General features: G+C 29.8%; 1 protein-coding gene across 1 annotated transcript in view; it reads left to right on the forward strand.

Annotated features, from left to right (window-relative positions):
* LOC108560202 (metabotropic glutamate receptor 4) overlaps window positions 1–21,924 on the forward strand; it is a gene marked incomplete at its 5' end in the record, with an annotated part of 88,443 nt that overhangs the window by 39,322 nt on the left and 27,197 nt on the right. Inside the window, 2 exons of the mRNA XM_017917695.1 lie at window positions 791–961; window positions 13,430–13,574. Coding sequence (XP_017773184.1) covers window positions 791–961; window positions 13,430–13,574 — 316 coding nt within the window. The remainder of the gene's footprint in view (window positions 1–790; window positions 962–13,429; window positions 13,575–21,924) is intronic.

The following is a 21,924-nucleotide window of genomic DNA, read 5'->3' on the forward strand; positions in this document are numbered from 1 at the left end:
GATTTGAACACATATCACAAGTACTTTCAGAATTACTTCCTAAGTCTTGCTTATAAAACTTTCTAATTATTGGTGTACATACCACATGTACATTATTAATTACTTGTCAAGTTTTGCTTATGAAACTTTTTATTTATTTAGTGTATCAAATTGATTTCCATAAACAAATTAATTTAGGTTTTTATAATATAGATTTGAACACATATCGCAAGTACTTTCTCAATTAGTTGCTAAGTTTTATTCATGAAATTTTCTAACTACTTAATTTATAAAATATATTTCCAACAACAAATTAATTTAGATTTACATAATATAGATTGGAATACATACCACAAATACTTTATCAAGTACTTGCCAATTATTGCTTATGAAACTTTCTACTTAATTCATTTATAAAAAAAATCCAACAACAAATTTATTTAAGTTTATATAATATATACCACATGTACTTCCTAAGTCTAGCTTATAAAACTTTCTAATTATTTAATTTATATAATTTATTTCCAATAACAAATTAATTTAAATTTATATACTACAGATTTGAACACATACCACAAATACTTTATCAAGTACTTGCCAAGTATTGCTTATGAAACTTACTAATTATTTAATTTATTTCGAAGAAATGAAATTAATCGATTTTTTAGAATTTAGGTATTTTGAAATTTCATATTTTCTTTTCTCGATTACTTATATATTTATTTAACTTATTTTAAAGTTATTATTAAAAAAAAAGAACTGAAATTTCATAGACATTGTAATTACTTATTTGTTCTATTATTAATTTCAGGTCTCATTCTTCTCGACGAGTCCCGAACTGAGCAATAAACAAAGATTCGAGTATTTCACAAGGACGATCCCTTCGGACCATTACCAAGTCAAGGCGATGGTGGATATTGTCATACGTATGAGTTGGAGCTACGTATCGATAATCTACGAGGAATCCAACTACGGGATTAAGGTGAGTGTCTTGGAACTACTCCAGAAAACACCGACCGCTCCACCGATTTATCACAGCTATCCGCTGAAAACATAACTTCCTGAATTTATTGCGACTTTGGCAATTTACTACCAATATATAAATATATATATATTGGGTTTACAGGCTGCGCATCTAAAATATTGCATTATTATTTCTCGTTCGAACAAGTCAAGAATTACAAGTCGATACAAGGTTAACTTTTTTTTTCTTTGTTCTGTTTATATTTTTTGTTTTGTGAGCTGAATTACAATTCAATTTAGTTAATACAACTGAATTGTATACATTATTTGAATATAAATTAATCAAAAGATTTATATTTCTTCTGGTAAATATAGACATTGTTGATTTTTTTTTTAAATTTTTATTGCTTAAACAATAATTATAGGTTTATAATTAATAAGTTGTTAAAATCATCACATTTTAACAACAAAATATTTTGATAAAATATTAAAAAAATATTATTTTGACGTAATATACTTTTTTTTAATGAGGATTTAGAAAATTATTTTAATAATAGGAAATTATATAATATAAACCAAATGTTAATGAGAAATTATTTTTTTCTAAGACTTTTCTCATAAAATTCTTATATAATTTATTTAGTTATCATATTATTTCATTTTTTTCTAACTGTAATACAATTGGTTCTATTTATATTTGAACGTATTTTTCTTCCACTCAGATTTAGAAATAAATTGAAAGTACACAGTTTTTGTCGAATATTTTTTTTGGCCAAATGTATTCAATATGTTTCGGGTTTGTCTGAGCAATCTTCTAAATTACATGCAAATATTTTCATAACAAATAACTTTTTTTTTTCTTTTTCCACGAAGCTTTTTCATTATTATATTTTTTACTATGTAATATATTTCTTATCGATCAGATTTATTTGTTTTCTTATAGAAAAAATATTTATCTATATTTACAAATAATAATAGGGTTATTTTTCAATACAAATGTTATTACTTTAATGTAAAAATTGATTAATTTTATTATATAGTTCAGTTTATAACTTGGATCATAACCACTAACTAACTATTACTTAGATTACATGTTGTTGGTACACCTGTGAGAAATATTCATAAACTTTATCAAGTACAAAAAAAATCACATAGCTTACGTACTATGCACTTAATCAAATATTTAACACATTTAACCAAAATTTTGCTACATTTACTTAACATTCTTTAATTTTCCTATTATAAACTAATTTTAATCGCCTTTGCAACATACAACTTTTATTTTTAATACACGCAATAAAATAATTACATTTAATCGCGAAATCTGTGTTAGGTAACAAATTTCTTATTATTTTATATAACTAAATAATTGAATTTAATCCCATAATCTACATTACGTCATTATTTTATAATTCTGCTTCCAAACTAAGCGTAACAGTTAAATATTTGCCAGTAGTACCAACTACTAATCTTCTGTAATTCATAATGGTAGTTATTAATCAAGTTATTATAAAATATTTCATCATTCAAGTAGTCATTTAATAATATGACATACTAATCTGTCAACTGTCAAATAAATGTATGTCACTAAATGTTTTGTTCGAATATCCAAGTGTGCTTTTGACATGCACAGTGTGAATGCATCATTATATAAACTGAGTTTTCGAAATTTGTAAATACGGAATTATTCATAACATCCGGAAGGTCAATCGTATCCGGCCCTTTAAGTCCAGGAAGTCAGTAGGTATAACTTTCCTATACGTATTTGTACATTCAAGCGACGCCAGGTAACGTAATGCGATTTCCGGAGGACAACCTATGCAAAACAAGCTTCCCAGTAGCCCCCCGAGGACATTCATTCTTCATCGCTTCTCCTTCTGCCATTTTATCGAGCTCTCAAAACAGAACTCCTGCACCCAATGTTTCGCAATGTAATTCCTCTCCTCGGCTTTCCTGCAAGAAAGCTCAATAAAGAAACCACTTTTCTCAGAGAGGGATTTGCAGTATTTTTCTATCGATTCCACCACTCAGATATTCCGTCTGTGTCTGTATATGACTTTGTTCATTTTAAAACCGCACACCACCAGATGAATCTTAACTTCCCATATCGCCTAAAAACTTACACGCCTTCGCGGCAACTACTAAAGTACCATTAGCTTTATACATACATGTACAATTTTTAACTTCTGTACGAGGAGAAGCTTTCAAAGTGAGATTCTTTTCTATATTATTTTTTTTTGTTCAACATCAAGTTTCTTGCTAAAACTGATATTAATTATTTACAGGAGTTTTCTTTCAGTGATTTTTTTCTTTATTGAAACTTTGTCCCCCTTGCACTTATTACATAATAACTGTATTTTAGTATGCGTCCAAGGTATTACTCGTCACCTGTCAATTATTTGACAAATTACACATGTCATTTATATGTCGTAAATTTGCCTACCTTCATCCCAATTTGATAATATTTGTAATTAAAAATATGACTAAGCTATAATTACATAGCAATTTGTATTCACAAATATACTTGCCAAATAATTAACAAGTGACGAGTACTTTTACAAGTTACGTAAAATAGCCTTTCAAATAAACAGGAAAACAGAAGTATATGACAAATATTTATGTGCTAACTTCACGCTCTTAAAGTGCCATATATTGATTTCTTTATAACTTTTTCAATCTTTCATCATTATTAGTACGATTCTTCTTAAAGTTTTAGTAATTATATTAAAAACTCATATTTATTTGAAATTTAATCTAAATATCGAAATATTTTATGCATTAAATATTATACTAAACCAAATTATTGCTTGACTGTCAGTAACGAAATAATAGTATTTTTTAATTACACGATATCAGCGCCATATTTTGGTTTCCTTAATAAACTTTTCAATATTTTCTCTTATTTAACTACATTAATCCAGATTCAATTTTCTTACAAATATTCTTTATTACAAAACTTCCTATATTATTGATTTTACTGTTGTCCATTCTTCTTCCTTTCTTTTTTTTTGGAATTTTATCAATGTTTTCTAAAGTAAATGAGAAAATAAAGTCCGTCCGTCCCTTAAATTCGTAGGCGTCTCGAATCGCACTTTTATCTTTCGCGAGGAGTTTGATTGTTATGAAGTTCGGGCTCCGGCTTTTATTAGCTTTGTAAGGCATCCTCTGGCCGTTACATCCGAGGCTTCTCATAATTCGAAACTTTTATTCGACTCTACGAGTAAGGTCTTTATTTTATATTGTTGCATGCCTTCTCGTGCCATTCCGACACTGTACGTCATTCGATTTATATTTAAAGCGAATCTTACTCTTAACGTTCCCAATTCAATTTGCAAGATACAGAAACCACGGCAAAAATATTTTGTTTTTACACAATTGAATTTTCTAAATCAATATTAATAATTATGTTTTATAACTTTTATCCATTCCATTAAAAAAGAATTGTACAATAAAATAAATTAAAATTTTTAAAATTATTTATTAAGAATTAAATTTTAATAAATATACAATAAAGTTTAGATTTCATTCCAATTTTCATAAGAATACTCATTCTTGATAGTCTGTTTTTTAATATATAAAGATTTTGCTTTATTTATTGCGACAGTCGTAGAATTATGATTATGCAAAGACAGATATTTGAATTTATGTAACAGAAGGAAATGGTTGCAATGTAACATCATGCAACGGAAGGTGTGGCGCGTTCTAAAAGCGCAGCGCAGTAATTAAATTGCGTAACGGTTTATTTTTATATGTGCGAACTTGTCGTATAAAATCATTGGTAATTAAAATGAAAATTGTATATCTTCCTGTCTTCTTCCTAAAATAGATTCAATTTATGTATATTTCTAATATAAAACATAAGGACTAATTTATTAATGTATTACATTTTTAGTTTTTTTCATTATATTGAGTTGGGATATTTATTTCAATAACATTTTAAGAAAAAAAAAATAGTTTACAACAATTTTGGCCAAAATATTCAAAATTAATGTTCTAATATTTTTTATCAATAATGATGATAATATGTAGATGTGGTTAAGACATCACGTTTAGCACGATATAAATAGGAATAGGAATATGGGTACGCAGAATTAGAACTTTTTAACTTTCCTGGGTAAGCTGCATCATCTGCTTTGGTAATTGATGGCACAATGTGCTGAGTGGTGTAAGCTATTTGTGGAGGATGTTCTATAAGAACTTTAGTCTGGGCAAGGGGAGATTTTAATATTGGATCAATCACTGGTTTTACGTAATTTTCGTTATGAACAAGGGCTTCAATTGGTTTTCCTGCTTGTTCGTAACTTGAAACTATTGGAGAAGCGTAGTTGGAGTGTCTAACCAAAGGCTTGTTGTAATCAGCGTTGTGGATATGAGTTTCAATGTTGTGGTCCAAATGTTGGGTTTTAGTTAGTTGTACTTCGGGCGTTTCAGCTGGTGCATTATTAGTACCAATAACTGGCGCATATTGGTCGTAAGTTGAAACTACTGGAGTTGCTTGAGATTCTACTAACAATGATTTGATATCATTATTAGGAGCATGAGTTTCGTGATTTAAATTGTGGACTTTAGGTCTTTGAACTGATACACCGGTAGCTTCGATATTTGGAATATGATGTGGGTAAATTGAAGCACCTTGATCCACTGGAGATAATTGAGATTGCACTGTAGGAGATACATATGAAGAAACTACAGTTTTCTCTTCTTCGCTCTTATGAGCTTTGGTTTCAGCTGTAGCTTGATGTACAATTGGAGATTCTACAGGAACACCATTAGATTTTATTACTGGAAGTTGATGATGCTGTAATACTGATCCTCCAAGTCTATTAAGTGAATCTTGTGGATATTGAGAATGCACTACATACGATGGGACTACATGTTTATTAGAATCTATCTGTTCAGGTATATTTTCACCTTTAGAATGTTGCACATTTAAAGTTTCTACTGGAAGTCCATTGAATCTTTGATGATATTGAAAAACTGGTCTTCCAACTCCATAATATGAATCTTGAGGGTATTGAGAATGTACTGCAGGAGCTACATAAGAAGAGTTTACTGCTTCAAGAGTTTCAATGTTATCATTGTTATGAGCGTTAACTTGCTGCACTGATGGAGTTTCTACTGGAAACCCATTGAATCCTCGATGATATTGGAACACTGGTCTTCTAAGTAGATAGTTTGAATCTTGAGGATATTGCGAATGTATTGGAATGTCTACTGGACCATAATGATATGAAAAAACTGGTCTTCCGATTCCGTCTTGATTATATTTCGAATGTACTTCATCCTGAGCTTTAGCATGCTGCACTTCTGGAGTTTCTACTGGAAACCCATTTGACCCTTGAGGATATTGGAACACTGGTTTTCTAATTACAAAGTATGAATCTTGAGGATATTGTGAATGTACTACAGGATATTCATTTGAAGAGTCTACAGGTTTAACAGTTTCAACTCCATTTTCAGCTTCAGTTTTCTGCACAACTGGAGTTCCTATTGGAACACCATGCTGATGTTGAAACACTGGTCTATCAATTACATAGTATGAATCCTTTGGGTTTTTATATTGAACCGAAGCTGAAACTACGACCAAAATACATCCAAGAATCTTAAATAACATACTTAATTATACTAAACTTAATATTCTTACAAAGTACTTACCAAAAACTTCATAGCTACGTCAACTATTAACCACTCAATCGATCAATCGAAGATTGTTAACTGAATCAAAAAGAAGAATTTGGTCATGTATTTATAGTGCAAATAATCAGATTCAATCCATGTACAAGGCCAATATTTTTTTTTTGTACTCCTGTACTTTATGCAATTCAAATTCGATCAATGAATTTGAATGTCTTTCTCTCATTCATTCTTATACAAAATTGGGCGTCGCCCAAGAATGTTTTCGAGTTCTCTTAATTAAGAAGTCGTAATCGGGCGTCAAGTTTATACCGACGTTCGGCGCCGGAACGCAGGCACGGTAATAAAATGCCAATAAGGCATTAATTATTAGATGCGATTGTGGGTTTAATAACGGCGCATAAAATTTAATATGCACGCGACGCGGCTTCCGGGTTTCCAATTAAAATTTCGTTATCGTTAAATCCATAGACGAGATAATGGCTTTGCGGCGTGTCATATTGGGGGATTTATCAATAAAGCATCACGATTTCTGCAGCGATTTGTTGCAGATGAATCATCGATTTTTAGTATTCGGATTAATATTAGCCTCAATAAGTGCTGCAATTGTAAATGCAATTGATGTAAATTGAATTACTGAAATATTTCAGCATATACGCTATTTACATGTAACTTTTTCATTCATTTCTAATTAAAACTAATATTTATAGATTTGCTTACATAAGTACCCTGCATATCTCACAGAAATATCAGAATTATATCATTCAAAGTTTAATTCTTGAAAAAACGTTTAATTCCGTTTAATTAAAGAAACGGACTAAATGAAGTATTGTCTTATACATTATGAATTACTTCCATTGAATGAACTTAGTAATAGTAATTTTATAGTATCAAATTTTATTTAAAACATACTTTGGTTATTGCATAATTAATTTAAAAACGGACTAATTGAGGTATTACCTTATTGCATTGAAGGAAATTATTAAGAGTGGAGCTACTAAAATATTAATTAAGGAAACGGACTAAACGAGTTATTGTTATATATTATTTATTAATCAAATTGAATTTAGTAAAACCATTCTGTAGAAGTAATTAATTTTATAGAAGTATTAATTTAAAAAATGGATTAAACGGGCTATTTTCAGATATATTATTTAGTAATTCTATATGAAGAACTGAATAATAGAAGTTTTCTTTTAAGAATTTCATTTAAACTATGATATATAATACATTATAATAATTTAAAAAAACGGACTAAACGAGTTATGTTATTTTACATGTTCCAGTAATATGTAGGACTAATATTATTTCATGTGGCGTTTTATACAAATGTCACTATCTATGATCATGAAAGTTCAATAATTATATAATTGTAGTTCAATATTTCATCATAGAATGTTATAATTTTTTATGTCTAATATTTATTAGTAATAAATTCTATTTTAGAATATCAGAATTAACAGTTTTATAATATGAATTTAATGTAAACCATGCTACTTAATATGTTATATCAACAATTAAAAAAATCGGACTAAATGAGTTATTTCATTTTACATATTTAGACGATATCTAAAAATAGCAATATTTAAATCTTATATTATATTAATCATTTAAAAAAATCGGACTAAACGAGGAAATGGATTATATATTGACAATTAATTCCATTGAAAGAATTTAATATTTGTATTTTTATAGCATGAATTCCATTTCTTATATTGTATTAATAATTTAAAAAACTCGGACTAAACGAGTTATTGCATTTTACTTGCATAGAATAACAATATTTCTTTCCAATATTGTATCCACACATAGCTAGTAATGAGGCATACATATCTGACCGTAAATTAATTGTAGTTGAAAACTTCATCAAATTTGTTATTAACCTTTTATTGCCCAGATTAATTTTGTCAAAAAAAATTTAATCAAATTTTTCTATTTTTGTTTAGTTTCTGAAGAAACTTGCAAACACAGCGAAACCACTGAGAAATAAAAAGCTTGGAAATAATTATTTTATGGTCCCATCGTGGTAAGACTGACTCGCAAAGAGTTAATTATGTAATGACATATTGATAAAACATTGATTTTAAAGTCAACTTTAAATCGCTGTTGAAAGTAAATGCAACATCATCTTGTATATGCGTTATACTAAGAGATATTGTATGTATCGACCGATCTACGCTGCTCTGACACTTTTATTGCTGAGGCATATGTAAATGTCGCCGAAGATTAATGACGTGTTTATTAACGATCCGGTCCGATACATTAATTACGCAACATCAGTTCCCTTTCCGTCTATGCAACTATGTTTTTCTTTTTTTTTACCTTTCTTCTTCTCTATTCTCAGGAACGGCGCGCGTGAATTTATTACGGTTTTTAAGCTAATAATAAAAATAGTTGTGCGGTGGTGCGGCTTTTTAGCGTTTCGAAAGAATATAAATGGGAATAGTTACCGGGCTATTCCAGCAGAAAGCCCTTCCAGACTGTCGACAGTGAGCTCATGAAATCTGTAAGGATTGCACAAAGTGGCCTAGCCGAAAAGAGATTGAAATCGATCGGGCCTAAAAGCTAAAGAAGCACGGAGCAAAATAGAAGATTGAAGTAGCAAAAAAAAAGAATATTGGCATAGAAGAGTCATAGAAGTAAGGAGCAATATGAATAATCCTCTTTTTTGGAAGGGAAAGTAAATGTAGATTTTTTTTTGCTTTGGTAACAATATCGGTTTTTTTTTTGGAAACGACCTAAAGTGGATTACGTACCTCAAAGTATATTTGTATGTTTAAACCAATTCTTTAACACTTTTATTAATCTATTTATTTAATAATTCCTTCAGTTTTATATATTTAATACAAATTTTCTATATTTAATCCAATGTATTAAATATTAATGTACAAAAACAGGACTCTACGCTGGCCAGACTGTTTGCCGCATTTTTTGGTATAAATTTTTTTTTTAAATCATAATATAAAATATATATAATATTTGTGTTTTATTGTGGCTCAACTAGTTTCGATAACGACGAAAATCTTTTTATTATTTTAAATAAAATAAATTCAATTTTAGAACCACAATATACTTGTTAAGGTATGAAATAATAATTAAGAAAAATCTTAATACGTTAGCTAAAACTCAATTTATGGACATAAGGACATAGGCCTGCATAAAATAGTACGTTAAATGGATCTGAATTTTTATACAAATACAGGCATTTTTTAGGTTTGCTATAAAAAACCATTTGTTCTCACGAACGTACATCATTATATTAACGTACATACATACAATTAGACAAATCCTATGGACTAAATGACCACATTCAAGTATTTTAAATTTATTTTGCTAAACGAGTTTCTAATGATTAATTTCTTGTTGGAGGCTTTAATCCCTTCAGTTTTACATATTTAATACAATTTTGCTATATTTAATCCAATTTTTAAACCACAATAAGCTTTTTAATGTTTTATATAAAAACCAGACTAAAGGAAGTATTTCTACTATATAGATTCAATATGAAGAAATTTTTTGACAAAAAACCTTTAAATTATATGTAATAGAACAAATCCTATTTCCAAAGTACAATAAACTTGTTAAGGAATGAAATATTAATTAACAAAAATAGTACTAAACGAGGTTTTAATGATTCATTGCTTGATGAAGGCTTTAATCCCTTTATTTCTATATAATTATTACAATTTACCTACAATTTATCTATTAATTGACAAAAACAGGACTAAACGAAATATTGTTCTATACATGTTTAATATTAAGAAAATTAATGACGAAAATCTTTAAGTTAGAAAAAATAGTAAATTGAAATTGATTTTATTGAAAACCGCTGCAAAATGTATACATTTGTGAATGAGTTGAATGAAACGTTCTAAAATAGATACAAAGATGTGTATGAAATTTCGTCGCGCGTCTAGACGATAATAAAAAAAATAATTTATTCCGAATAATTTCGACAAGGAACATAAACTACCGAATACATTAATTCCATGTCTCGGCTGAATTTCTCGGAAATACGCATAAACATTGAATGGATGAATGAAACGGATTAAAATCACATAAAAAGATGTTTAGAAAATTCTGACTGAAATGCAGACGATAATAAAAAATAATAATTTATTCCAAATAACTTTGATAAGAATGAATAATAATTATTTCAATGTCTAGCCTATTTTTTTTTTTAATAATTTCATTGAATTCCTTTCCTTTTAAATTATTTTTATTACAGAAATTGCGTATCGCACAATTTACTTGTCATGTAACAATTTGTGTAAATGTGCAACTTGGCAAGTGTTTATATCGACACGGTACGAGTATTTTAACAAGTAAATATAATTGATACTTTATTTGACAATTTCACAAATTGTTATTGTTATTGGCGTATATATCCGCCCAGATTTTTTTTATGCTCATACAATATAACAGACATTTTGTATAAAGTAAACCACAATTAAACGTATTGCATGTAGTTGAAACATCTGTTGAGGAAAGTTCGTAATTATGTTTATTTTTTATTGCTTTTCTCCGAGTTGCTCAAGTTCCCGACACTTCCATATTTCTCTTCCCGTTCCATCACTCAGTCAACTAGTTCGTGCTTGCAGCGCATTTTACTACTCTATTTGATGTCAGGATTTTGTATAAACAACAGATGCCTTTATCAACATAATGCATGTCAATGAGAGAAAACTTTTACCTCTCTTTATAATATTTGTATTTAAACTTCATGTTATATAGAAACATAAATTATATTTCAAAATTAAATTAATACAACTAAAGTGTTGCATTATTACGTAAATATTTGCTAATAGTTGGCTCAGCTTACAAAATAATTTAAAAGCTCAGTTTCATGTTTCGTTCAATCAGACTAGTACAATCTGCATCACACTTAGTTGAACTTGATTTGAAGTAATCGAACTGTATAAAATCAATGAGTATAGCTACTGCTTAAACTGAATGAATTGCTACAGTAATCACTCAAGCGTTATGAGGAAAAATAATACGTTTTTCATTCTAAATTTTAACAACAATCCTTTATAAATTGTGTTAGGTTTGTTTATATTAAATTTATTTTTATAGAAGTAAGAATACCTTATTTGACATATTAAATCTTTTAAAAGTTTTTTTTGTTCGAAGTAGAATTGTTCACTAGATCAATTACTTCCAAATGAAAAACTTAATACGTTAGCTAAAACTCAATTTACGGACATAAGGCCTGCATAAAATAGTACGTTAAAAAACCATTGTTCACACCAACGTACACCATGAACATACACTTTATGATTTGCTTATAGTTAAAATATAAGCTATAAACAAACCTATTTGTTCACACGAACGTACATCATTATATTAACGTACATACATACAATTAGACAACTCCTATGGACTAAATGGCCACATTCAAGTATTTAAAATTTATATTCTACAAATTATTAAAAATTAGTATGATTTATCTCTATGAGTTTATGGAATACAAATCACAATTATGCTAGATACAGCTATAACTCGCATAGTCCGGGTAATCGGTGTCTCTAATATTCCGGACTGTATAAAACCGGACTAACCGAGGAAATAAATACATACAAAACAAATAAACCGCACCAGAAGTGACATGACTATTGCTATTTTTTAAAATTTAAGTTTAGCTTGCTCTTGATCGGACTTTAGTGAATCTAGATACAAAAGTATCTAAACAATTACATTATAAACATACAATGCTATGAGTTTAAAGTCGATCAGATAATTTTGGATTTAGAAATTAAGTACTTTCTCTAAAACCATGATAGAACAGTTAATAATCTCCATTCTTCAATCTCCATCCACCCTCGTTTCCTTACTCGTCCTCCTCCTCTCCTCCTCCGCCCCAGTAAACTGAAGGCTGTATCAGTTCTAAAATTTATTAATTCCCCCGTTGTAAGCGAGGCGCACTTTTGTGTTTCCTTTTATGTTCGTAGCCGCATTAATTACTCCGTGAGTGATCACGTTTCCAACTCGTGAACAAGCAACTTTTCACTTAGAATAGTTTCCACATTAACGCCCCTGTCCAACTTTTTATTTCTTCGACTTTCCTTTCCCTTTCCCACCCATTGCGGTCCCTAATTTCGTATCGTAACTGCGACTAAATTAATTTCTGGGCGTAAGGAACTTTCCGACATTCTCGGAAAATTTTAAAATTACTTTTTTTCATATTAACACTTTGCATACACTATACTTTACGCTTGTAATACACAATAAATATTCGTTTTTGATGTAAAACATTATTTTCAATTTGCTTGTCTTATACAGTTTAATTCCGTAATGCTCTGTCCGCACTGTACGTTACTTGAGACATAAAGGTACGAATTTATGTACGTTAACTAAACACTCACAAAATTACCGTACGCTAGGCGAATGTACGTTAATTTTACCTGCCAAATTATCGATTACCAGTCTAGTGTTAAGTTTACATACATAAGTTAACTGAGCAAATGAATATTAATGGACAATTAGTTTGATGTGTGATTTTAATTGCTTTTTGGTGTAAATATTCTACTAAAATACTACTTACATTGTTACAATTGATTTTTCATTTGAATATACATATACTATGTTCACATGAACGTACATTTAAAAACTAGCAATAATTAATGAAGTAGTAGCAGGTTACAAAACATCATGAATGTACGTATTATCGAACGTATAATAAAATGATTTGAATTCCCTTTTCAATTTTTGCAAGGTCAGTATTTTTTTCTGTCAGTTTTTCAATTTTACTGAAAGCCTCCATCGAGCACTCGAGTGTTATCCGTTCACATTGGTGTAGAACTAGAACCATATTTTTGAAAAAGAAAATCTAATATATTCTTTTTATTTGCAGGCGTTCGAGGAGTTGGAAGAACTACTGTCCTTCCACAATATTTGCATAGCTGTTAAGGAGAAACTGGTGAAGGACTCGGGGGTGGCGGACGAGTCGGCTTACGACAACATCGTGCAGAAATTGCTCACAAAGCCCAGAGCTCGGGGTATGTTTTATTATCCAAAAACGAAACACAATTTATCAAGCAGCATTTTTGCGATGCGAAATTTGTGCGACCGCCCCTCGCGCTCTTCTCTGCCCTCGCTTCCGTTTCATCCCTTAAGTGAACGCTAGAGCGATGATGGCCCACCCGTCACTCACTCGATCGAATTTCTTAGAGAATCATCTCATCCCCACAACCACACCTCCCCTCCAAAATAAAAACGAATAATGTGTTCGAGAGAGAGAAAGAAAATCGGGAAGTCAAACATGTTTGGGGTATGAAAAAATGAAGCCCTCGCGAAGAAGAGGCAAAATGAGATCCCCACTCGATCTTTAATAGATTCCTTAATAGGTTCCCTAATAGCTTATTAACTCGTCCAAATCGATTTCACCGAAGCATCTTCAATTTATTCCTCCGATGTGCTCGGTGTTATGTAACTCACGCCCTAAATGGAAATGGAACAATATTTGGCACTGCGGACGACGCAAATGGGCCGGAAAGGGGCTTCTCACACACATACTATGTTCGTCGTCTATTTTTATTTTTTTCTCTTTTCACTTTCATTCCCTTCGTATACCTTGAAACAGTTTGCGTTCGACTCTCGGGAAATGGTCGCCTAAAAACCGTGTTAACATTTCCTTTTTATCCAACTACTATATATATATTTGAAATGAACTTTTCTCTTGAATGTTCGTTGACCCAACACATTTATTCCAATTGCAAAAGGAAGGAAATGTTTTCAGTTTCTCTCACAAAAAAAAAGATTATTGTCATGATCTATTGTTTATATTTATTCAGTTAACGTACACAACACGTACATAAATTATAGAACGCTAATCAAAATATCAATTCTGTATATAAATACATATGCTTTCACTTTTTTTCATGAACTCTCTGTTTGTTCGTACAAACGTACACCTTTTTCATACAATCGTACATTGTTTATAATGGACTTGTTTGACATATTTTGTTATTTTCATAGGTTTACTTTAAAATAATACAAAGGTTTTCTGAATACAACTTTGTACTTTCTACTTTATTAATGAATAAACTGTTATTAAATGAGAAACTTAATATAATAACCAGCACTCAGTTAACGTACATAATGCGTACAATGCCCCAATATGACTTCGGCGTATATCAAAGATACAATACTAATACTTCATTGTTCAATTTACTTTATGATACATTATTACAGATATTTCGTTCAAAGGAAACTAAATAATCATGTTCGTATCATCGAACGTACATTAAACAGAAGGATAGCTGATTTGAAAAGATATATAGAATGATCAATTTTCTTAAAAATGAATATGAAAAATGATTCATAATTCAAAATTTAAAACAAATCACAAAATTATTATTTTTTCTTCCAATAGATTGAAACAGTTTATGTTGAACTCTATAAAATTTTACCTAAAACAAGATTTCTCTTCCTTTGCAACTATTATATATATTTAGATAAATTGAATAAACTTTTCATCTCATTCTTTGTTTGCTCTAGAACCAGTTTATTCCAATTGCAAGAAGAGTAGTAGAAGGAAAATCCTCTGCTTGACTCGTAATTCGATCCCGATGCAACTGTCGTACAAACTCCGAATTCAATTAAACTTTTAAACGAACGCCTTCATTGGCCGGAAACTTGCACCGAATGAAAATAATCACTGCATTCGTTGTTTTTAGTTCCGCTTGGGGAGGGGTTTGGATTCTACTATTATTTATTTTTATTTTTCATTTTGTTTGTGTTTTTTTTTACCTGCCTTTGCTGCTTTCGGAATCTGTTAGGTAATCCGAATTAAAAGTGCACGAACGCACAGAAGGTTCCACAAAATAATAGGTATGTGCACTGCAGAAAAGTTTAATTAGATTTCTTTTTTGCGAGAATTAGTACAACTTCAATTTTAATTAAACATATAGAGTTCATGGCTTCTCTTTGAATACATTTATTTTTATCATTTTATAAAATTTTTATATAAAAACGAAATATACTAAAAAAAGAACTAAATAGCTTACTGAGTAATTAAATAAAGTCAACGAATTTTTAACTTTGTTGATGAATTTCAAGCGAACCGCCAATGCCATAAATCTCATTAAAAACCTATTGGAAAGGCCATAGTTTTTTCCTTAATTTGTAAATTTTAGATTACAATTATCGTATGCTATTAACAAATAATTCAATAAAATGTCAAAACCTGTATTTTTAAGAAAATTATCCAAATCTCAGTTATTAATTAAGATTAAGTAACAGTTGTTATATCTAAACATTCGCAATGGAAGTTTCCATCGTTGACACTAATAAAATTTAGGAATATGTTTACAGTTTTTGAGTAAATTTAGAAAATATTATCAGATTAGTATATTTCTAAAAGATTGAGTATATCGAAATCCACTGTCAAAATCAATATTTCTGATATTTTAGATTATTTTAATACACTCTCTAGTTGTTCGAACAAACGTACAATTAATTTATAGGAATGTACATTATAGACATTTATTCATAAGAAAGTACATTTTATTATTGGACTTTACCACTTTTGAGAGATTGGGTATATCAAAATCCAATATTGATGTTGTACAAGGATGATCATTTTCATGTTTGTAATTGCATTAATCACTACACATGGATGCGAACGTCATTAGAATTGTCGTGATCAAAGGAAATGTTTCTGCAGTTCCGTGAATTATTGCATCCTGACACCAGTCATTTGGGGAATCACTCAGATGCGCTCTAGTTACTACTAATGAGGCATTCCGAATTACAGGTATAATTTAACAGGAGCATTACGGTTATCCAGGATCTATGAAGATACCAATTTTCCGCACGTAGTTCCATGCAGGCTGTGCATGCATTATTATAAACTAGTTCTGTATGCTGAAGGATGACAGTCCTTTGGAAATAGGGTTTTCGGAGACGCCGACAAAAATGTATTTACATTTACATATTGGTGTATATATACTAAGTTTATTATTCGTCAGAGAAGACATTTTCAACAGAAATGCAATCTGATATGCATTTGGTTAGATGCACTTCTCGGTATATTTTGTTATGTATAAAATTGCTTTCCACGCTCATCAGATCAATGTTGATGCAAGCTACTGCCTTCATCCTATTATCGACATCCAAGGTCGTTTTATCCCTTAGACACACTCAGGACCCACTTTTTTTTTCTAGGGTCCATGGGACTATTTCGGACCCACGAAAAATAATTGAATCAAGTTCCTGATCGTCATCTACTTAACTAATGCCTATGGCCCACGACAACCTTATTACTGTCGACATCAACATGAAATTCATAATAATTGGTTCCACTGTACGTTGCATACGTCGACCAATCTGATATAAATAATAGAAATGCTTCAGCCAGTATCGATTTTCTGTTCTTATGCAAAGTTGCGTCGGCTTTCGTTGCACGATAATTTAACTCCATCCGACACATTCCAACTGCAATATTTTACAAACTCCTTGCATAATTCAATTTTAATCTGATTTCGAACCTTCGGCGCCTTCGTAATTGATGATGTCGATGAAAATATAAATGGAAACGGAATTACCACACGTTTTGATTTGTTTTTACTTACTTTACATTTTCGTTTCTTCGCATCACAAACAATATTTCATTCAAACTGTAATTTCAAACTAAATTTCAATTTTGTGTAATATCTTAAATTTTTTTAATTGATTTAACTATAGATCATAAATTGATTTCGTAATAGATTTCTTCCATTCAAATTACTTATTCGAAGTCAAAGGAAGGTTCATAACCTTCGAACCTTGCCCATTATTTCAGACACTAAGTATTTTTTATTGTTTTGTAATAATTAAGCTAAAAAGAAATTATATAAACTAATTCAATTTCATAATGACACTTGTAATGCATGCTTTGAAGAAAGTAATACTTTTAAATAGTATACATCCATTAGAAACTTACTAAATTACATACGCAAGTGTATATAATACCACTTTATGATCAAACTCTTGCTAAAAACTTATAACTATAGAATTGTTTATCTTAAAATCAGTTAAACTAAGATAATATCTTAATCAGACTTCAATGAATGGAAAATATGCGAATACTTCGTTGAATAAATTACTATAATCTTACGGATTAAATCAGTCAAGTAATGTACATGTAAACTTGTATGTATATAAACTTTTAATAAATAATTTTGGAAAAAAATAATTGTATTGTATAAACTTAGGAAAACATTGAAAATCTTTAATTTTTATATAGACTAATTAAATTCAGTTCACTTGTAGTAGTTTTTAATTGAGTTTTGTTTATTTTGTACATAAAATATATTAAGAAAAAATGATTAATGTAAAGAATAAAACTATTTATTAATTTAAACATTGTATGAAAACCTGATATAAAAAAAGTTTTTACGCTGAGAAATGTAGAATGAAACCGAAACAACTAATGGAATTCCTTGAAATAAAAAAAAACGGAAATAAACAAAATGTATGTTAAATTGTATGACAAACGCAGGGACATTAAGGACGACGAATTATGCAGTACACTTAGTAAAAAAAAGTGTATGATAATGCAACGTTCCAAGGGTGCATTAATAACAATTACGACCGGTATGAGTCTGTGCATTTTTGTCGCGAGAAACTTTCGTTATATAACGCTAAAATATTTTATTACTCTGTGGCGGAGTGAAATGTGGCTTTCGTTTGCGAAAGTTTCGTGGAGGAGGACATCGAACAAATAAAAAGACAAACAAAAAAAATGAAACTTTCAAAGACAAACTGAGTGAAAAGGATGTGCCCGTAAATTCAGGTAATTTAATTGGGGATGCGCAAAAGCGTTATTGCACAGTTTTGAAGATTTAATGAAGATTTTTGTTCGGGAACCGGACGAAAATTGTATTAGCAAAGTGAGGAAGTAGTTTCAGAAGTTTTTATCATCCTCCTGGCGTCTCGGAAATTGCTAGTTGTTTTTTCATTTTACTTTTATTTCTTCCGAACTACACTTTACTTTCATTTTCATAAGTTAAAGAAATTTAAAGATTTTTTGCTAATCACATGTGAATAAGTAATAACTTAATAGAATTAATAGTTTAAAATTTTCAGACGAGTGGCGGATATATCCGCCCTGTCTTTTACACAGGAAACTGCTATGACCAAACTTATTCATATCCAAAAAATATGTATTTTTACTAGTAAATGAATACTTAATATTGCAAATATTTCAATTAGCTAATATTTTCTGCTATAATCATATTATTTTGTATGAAAAAATTAATTATTTTATAATTTTAACTGTATATTTTTAACTCACTGCAATTAACATTATTTATTTCTTAAATAAAATGATTATTTCTGTATATATTTCTAACATTATCAATTTATTTCGTTAAAACTACTTACTTTATTTTTTTCGTATATAATCTGCTTATATAAATGTATAGAGAAAAGCTTAATATCTTATGCATCGATCGGTATAAGTCTATATGAGGTAAACAATATACAAACAAGTGGATACATGGAAATCTCATCAATCGCTGAACCCTGAACTGCGATTAGCATATATGTCCTGAAGCAACATCTTGATGGAAACTATAATCAAATATTTGCTACCTTTTGATATAACATACAAATATAATATTTCAATATAATTAAACCTTGTCATTTTTATATAAATTGATAAAATTTAGTTCAAAGAACATATAAATCACATAATCATTGAAAAAATTGAATTATTTATGTACTTTTCCTTCAATATTTCTTAACTTATTTATATTTTTGATTAGTCCTAATTGGTCAGAAATTAGTTTATTGCAACTTGAATTTACAACTTTTGTATTCATTTTAATGATAATGAGTACAGAAATTAAATTTAAATAAATTAATGCCAGATATTATTACAAAATTAAACTAATATTGCGAAATATGTTTTAATATGTAAAATAGTGAAATGCAAATGAGAAAGAAGTTAATATTCATAAAATATATTTATATTCTCTACGAAACTAATTTTGAAACAATTATCCCAAAGCAAATAATAAAAAGAATTCAGTGTATATGGTGTTCACTTAATTAAATAATGTTGAGTTTAGTTGTTGGAATCGTGTTCAGTATTCCGGAATTACAACGTTCGGCGCGTTATTATGTAACGTCGGATGGCCTGTAGATAATGAAGCAATCTATTTTGAACATCGGTCTTTTATACTTGTTGATCATATTTCCTGTTAAATCTTATAATCAGTACTTAGTTTAAGTAAATCTTTCTAATTAACTTTTGATACATACATGATTATTTATGACGTTTCAAATTAATTTACAACTATCCGTATAAACGTACAAAGTAGTTTTTATGTCGTATAATTTTATTCACAATCTGTTCATCAATGTGAAGATTGAGTAAATCTTTCCCGGTAGATAGTTACCATTATGATGATTTTTAATTTGTAGGTTGGCTCTCGTCTTTTAGGTTAACTTCAGTGGTATATTGATGCTCTGCGATTCAACTATTTCCTTTCACTGTGAATCTGCTGCTATCCTTAACATTGTCATTGTCCATCGACTTGGCTGAAGGTCCATATGCTGAACCTCATTAATTTTCTGCAAGCACCAAGAGGGCTCACAAAGGGCCAGGCTTGACCAGGATTTGAACCTGCGTCCACTAGCTCATGGGTAGGGCGACTTAACCATTCGGCTATTAGTCGCCCCTAAATGAAAATATGGAACATTAATATTGTCTTATTAAAATCTGTTCAACTCAGGTTTAGACGTTTTATTTTTCACTCAAATAAAATATCTAGTATAATTGAATAATATGAACCAGAATACGTTACCTGGATTTTATAGCTAAGTGTAGGTAATGTGTACCACAAATTCGTATGAAAAACGCTACGTATGTACGAAAAAAAAAACGCAAATACATGAATTTATCTGAATTGTTTAAATATACAATTTTATTGGAGTTTACATTTGTTTAGGGTACTACAATTTCTATACTCATTATGTACGTTAATTGGACTTATAATATATACAAATCAGAATAAGCAACAAGCGTGTAATATCCGACAGCAAAGTGTACATTTGTGAAATGACGTGGTACGTTCATGTGAACGATGATATAAGTGTTCCAAAAAAAATATAAATGTTTGAATTTTTTCTAATAGTTTATACAGATATTGATATGTATATATTGTATTATATGTATTATACAGATTTGTATATTCATAATACGCATTGCGTATAACAATTTATATACACATTATGTAAGTTAACTGACTTCTAGCTATACCTTAATTCCATCTAATGTAATTCGTGTAATATCAAATAGCAAAATGTACTTTTCAATAAATATCCAAAAAACACTGTAAGGGCATACATTTTTCTGAAAACATTTATAACAAAATAAAATGTTCTATTGACGTACATTCATTCAGCGTATAACAATTTGTATACTCATTATAAACATTAATAGAAGCTGTATATAACTCAGATCTAATGTTCATACAAGGTAGGTTCATGCGAACGAAAAGATGTATTTGTGCCAAAAAATTGTAAAATTTCATTCACGTACAACAATGTGTTTGTATATAGGTCTAATAATAAGTATATACCAAATGTATACTTTCATTTTAAAATCCCTTTTAATAAATACAATTTTGTCACAAAATATACACACACACTATTACAAGTAATATGCTTTTGGGTCAACGCGAAAACTCGTTTTTTTTTACAAGCGTCCGGTCATTAAGTTTTAGTTCTGTAACGGTGATATCCGGGTCGGGTCGGTTCAACTTGGGTCGAAAGAGCTTTTATTATTCATCCTCTCCATCTGTGGAGTGACCACCCGAAACAAGTCCCTTTGTTTTCCGGCACTCGCACTGAGCCAATACAATTTGTCCATTTATTCTCTCCAGATTTCACGACGGTCAAAAACAGCAATCCCATTCCGAATCTCACATAAACTCAGCATTCATTATTAAACCATACGCCAAATGCATTTCGTACCCTTCACCTCAGTTCATCACTTAACACCATTAACACAACGACCGAGAAATTTCAATAACAACTTGAATAATTTCAGTATATAATTCTTGGATTCAAAATAGAAATACATAATACTTTAGTGTACGTTCGTTTGAACATAATGTACGTTGGAATGAACTCTGAGTACGTTTGTGCGAACAAATTTATATCGAAATTTGATTTATTTCATTGTAGCTTTATAAAGTTAAATAAAATTTGAATGGGTGATCTTTTAATAGCTTTAGTTATTAGCAGATAATATTTCCATTACATAAAAATACAAGGGCGACTAATAACCGAATGGTTAAGTCGCCCTACACACGTGTCAGTGGTCACAGGTTCAAATCCTGATCAAGCCAGGCCCTT

This window comes from Nicrophorus vespilloides, unplaced genomic scaffold (genome assembly GCF_001412225.1).
Source record: "Nicrophorus vespilloides isolate i.1.1-1 unplaced genomic scaffold, Nicve_v1.0, whole genome shotgun sequence".
In the NCBI taxonomy this organism is placed as follows: domain Eukaryota; kingdom Metazoa; phylum Arthropoda; class Insecta; order Coleoptera; family Silphidae; genus Nicrophorus; species Nicrophorus vespilloides.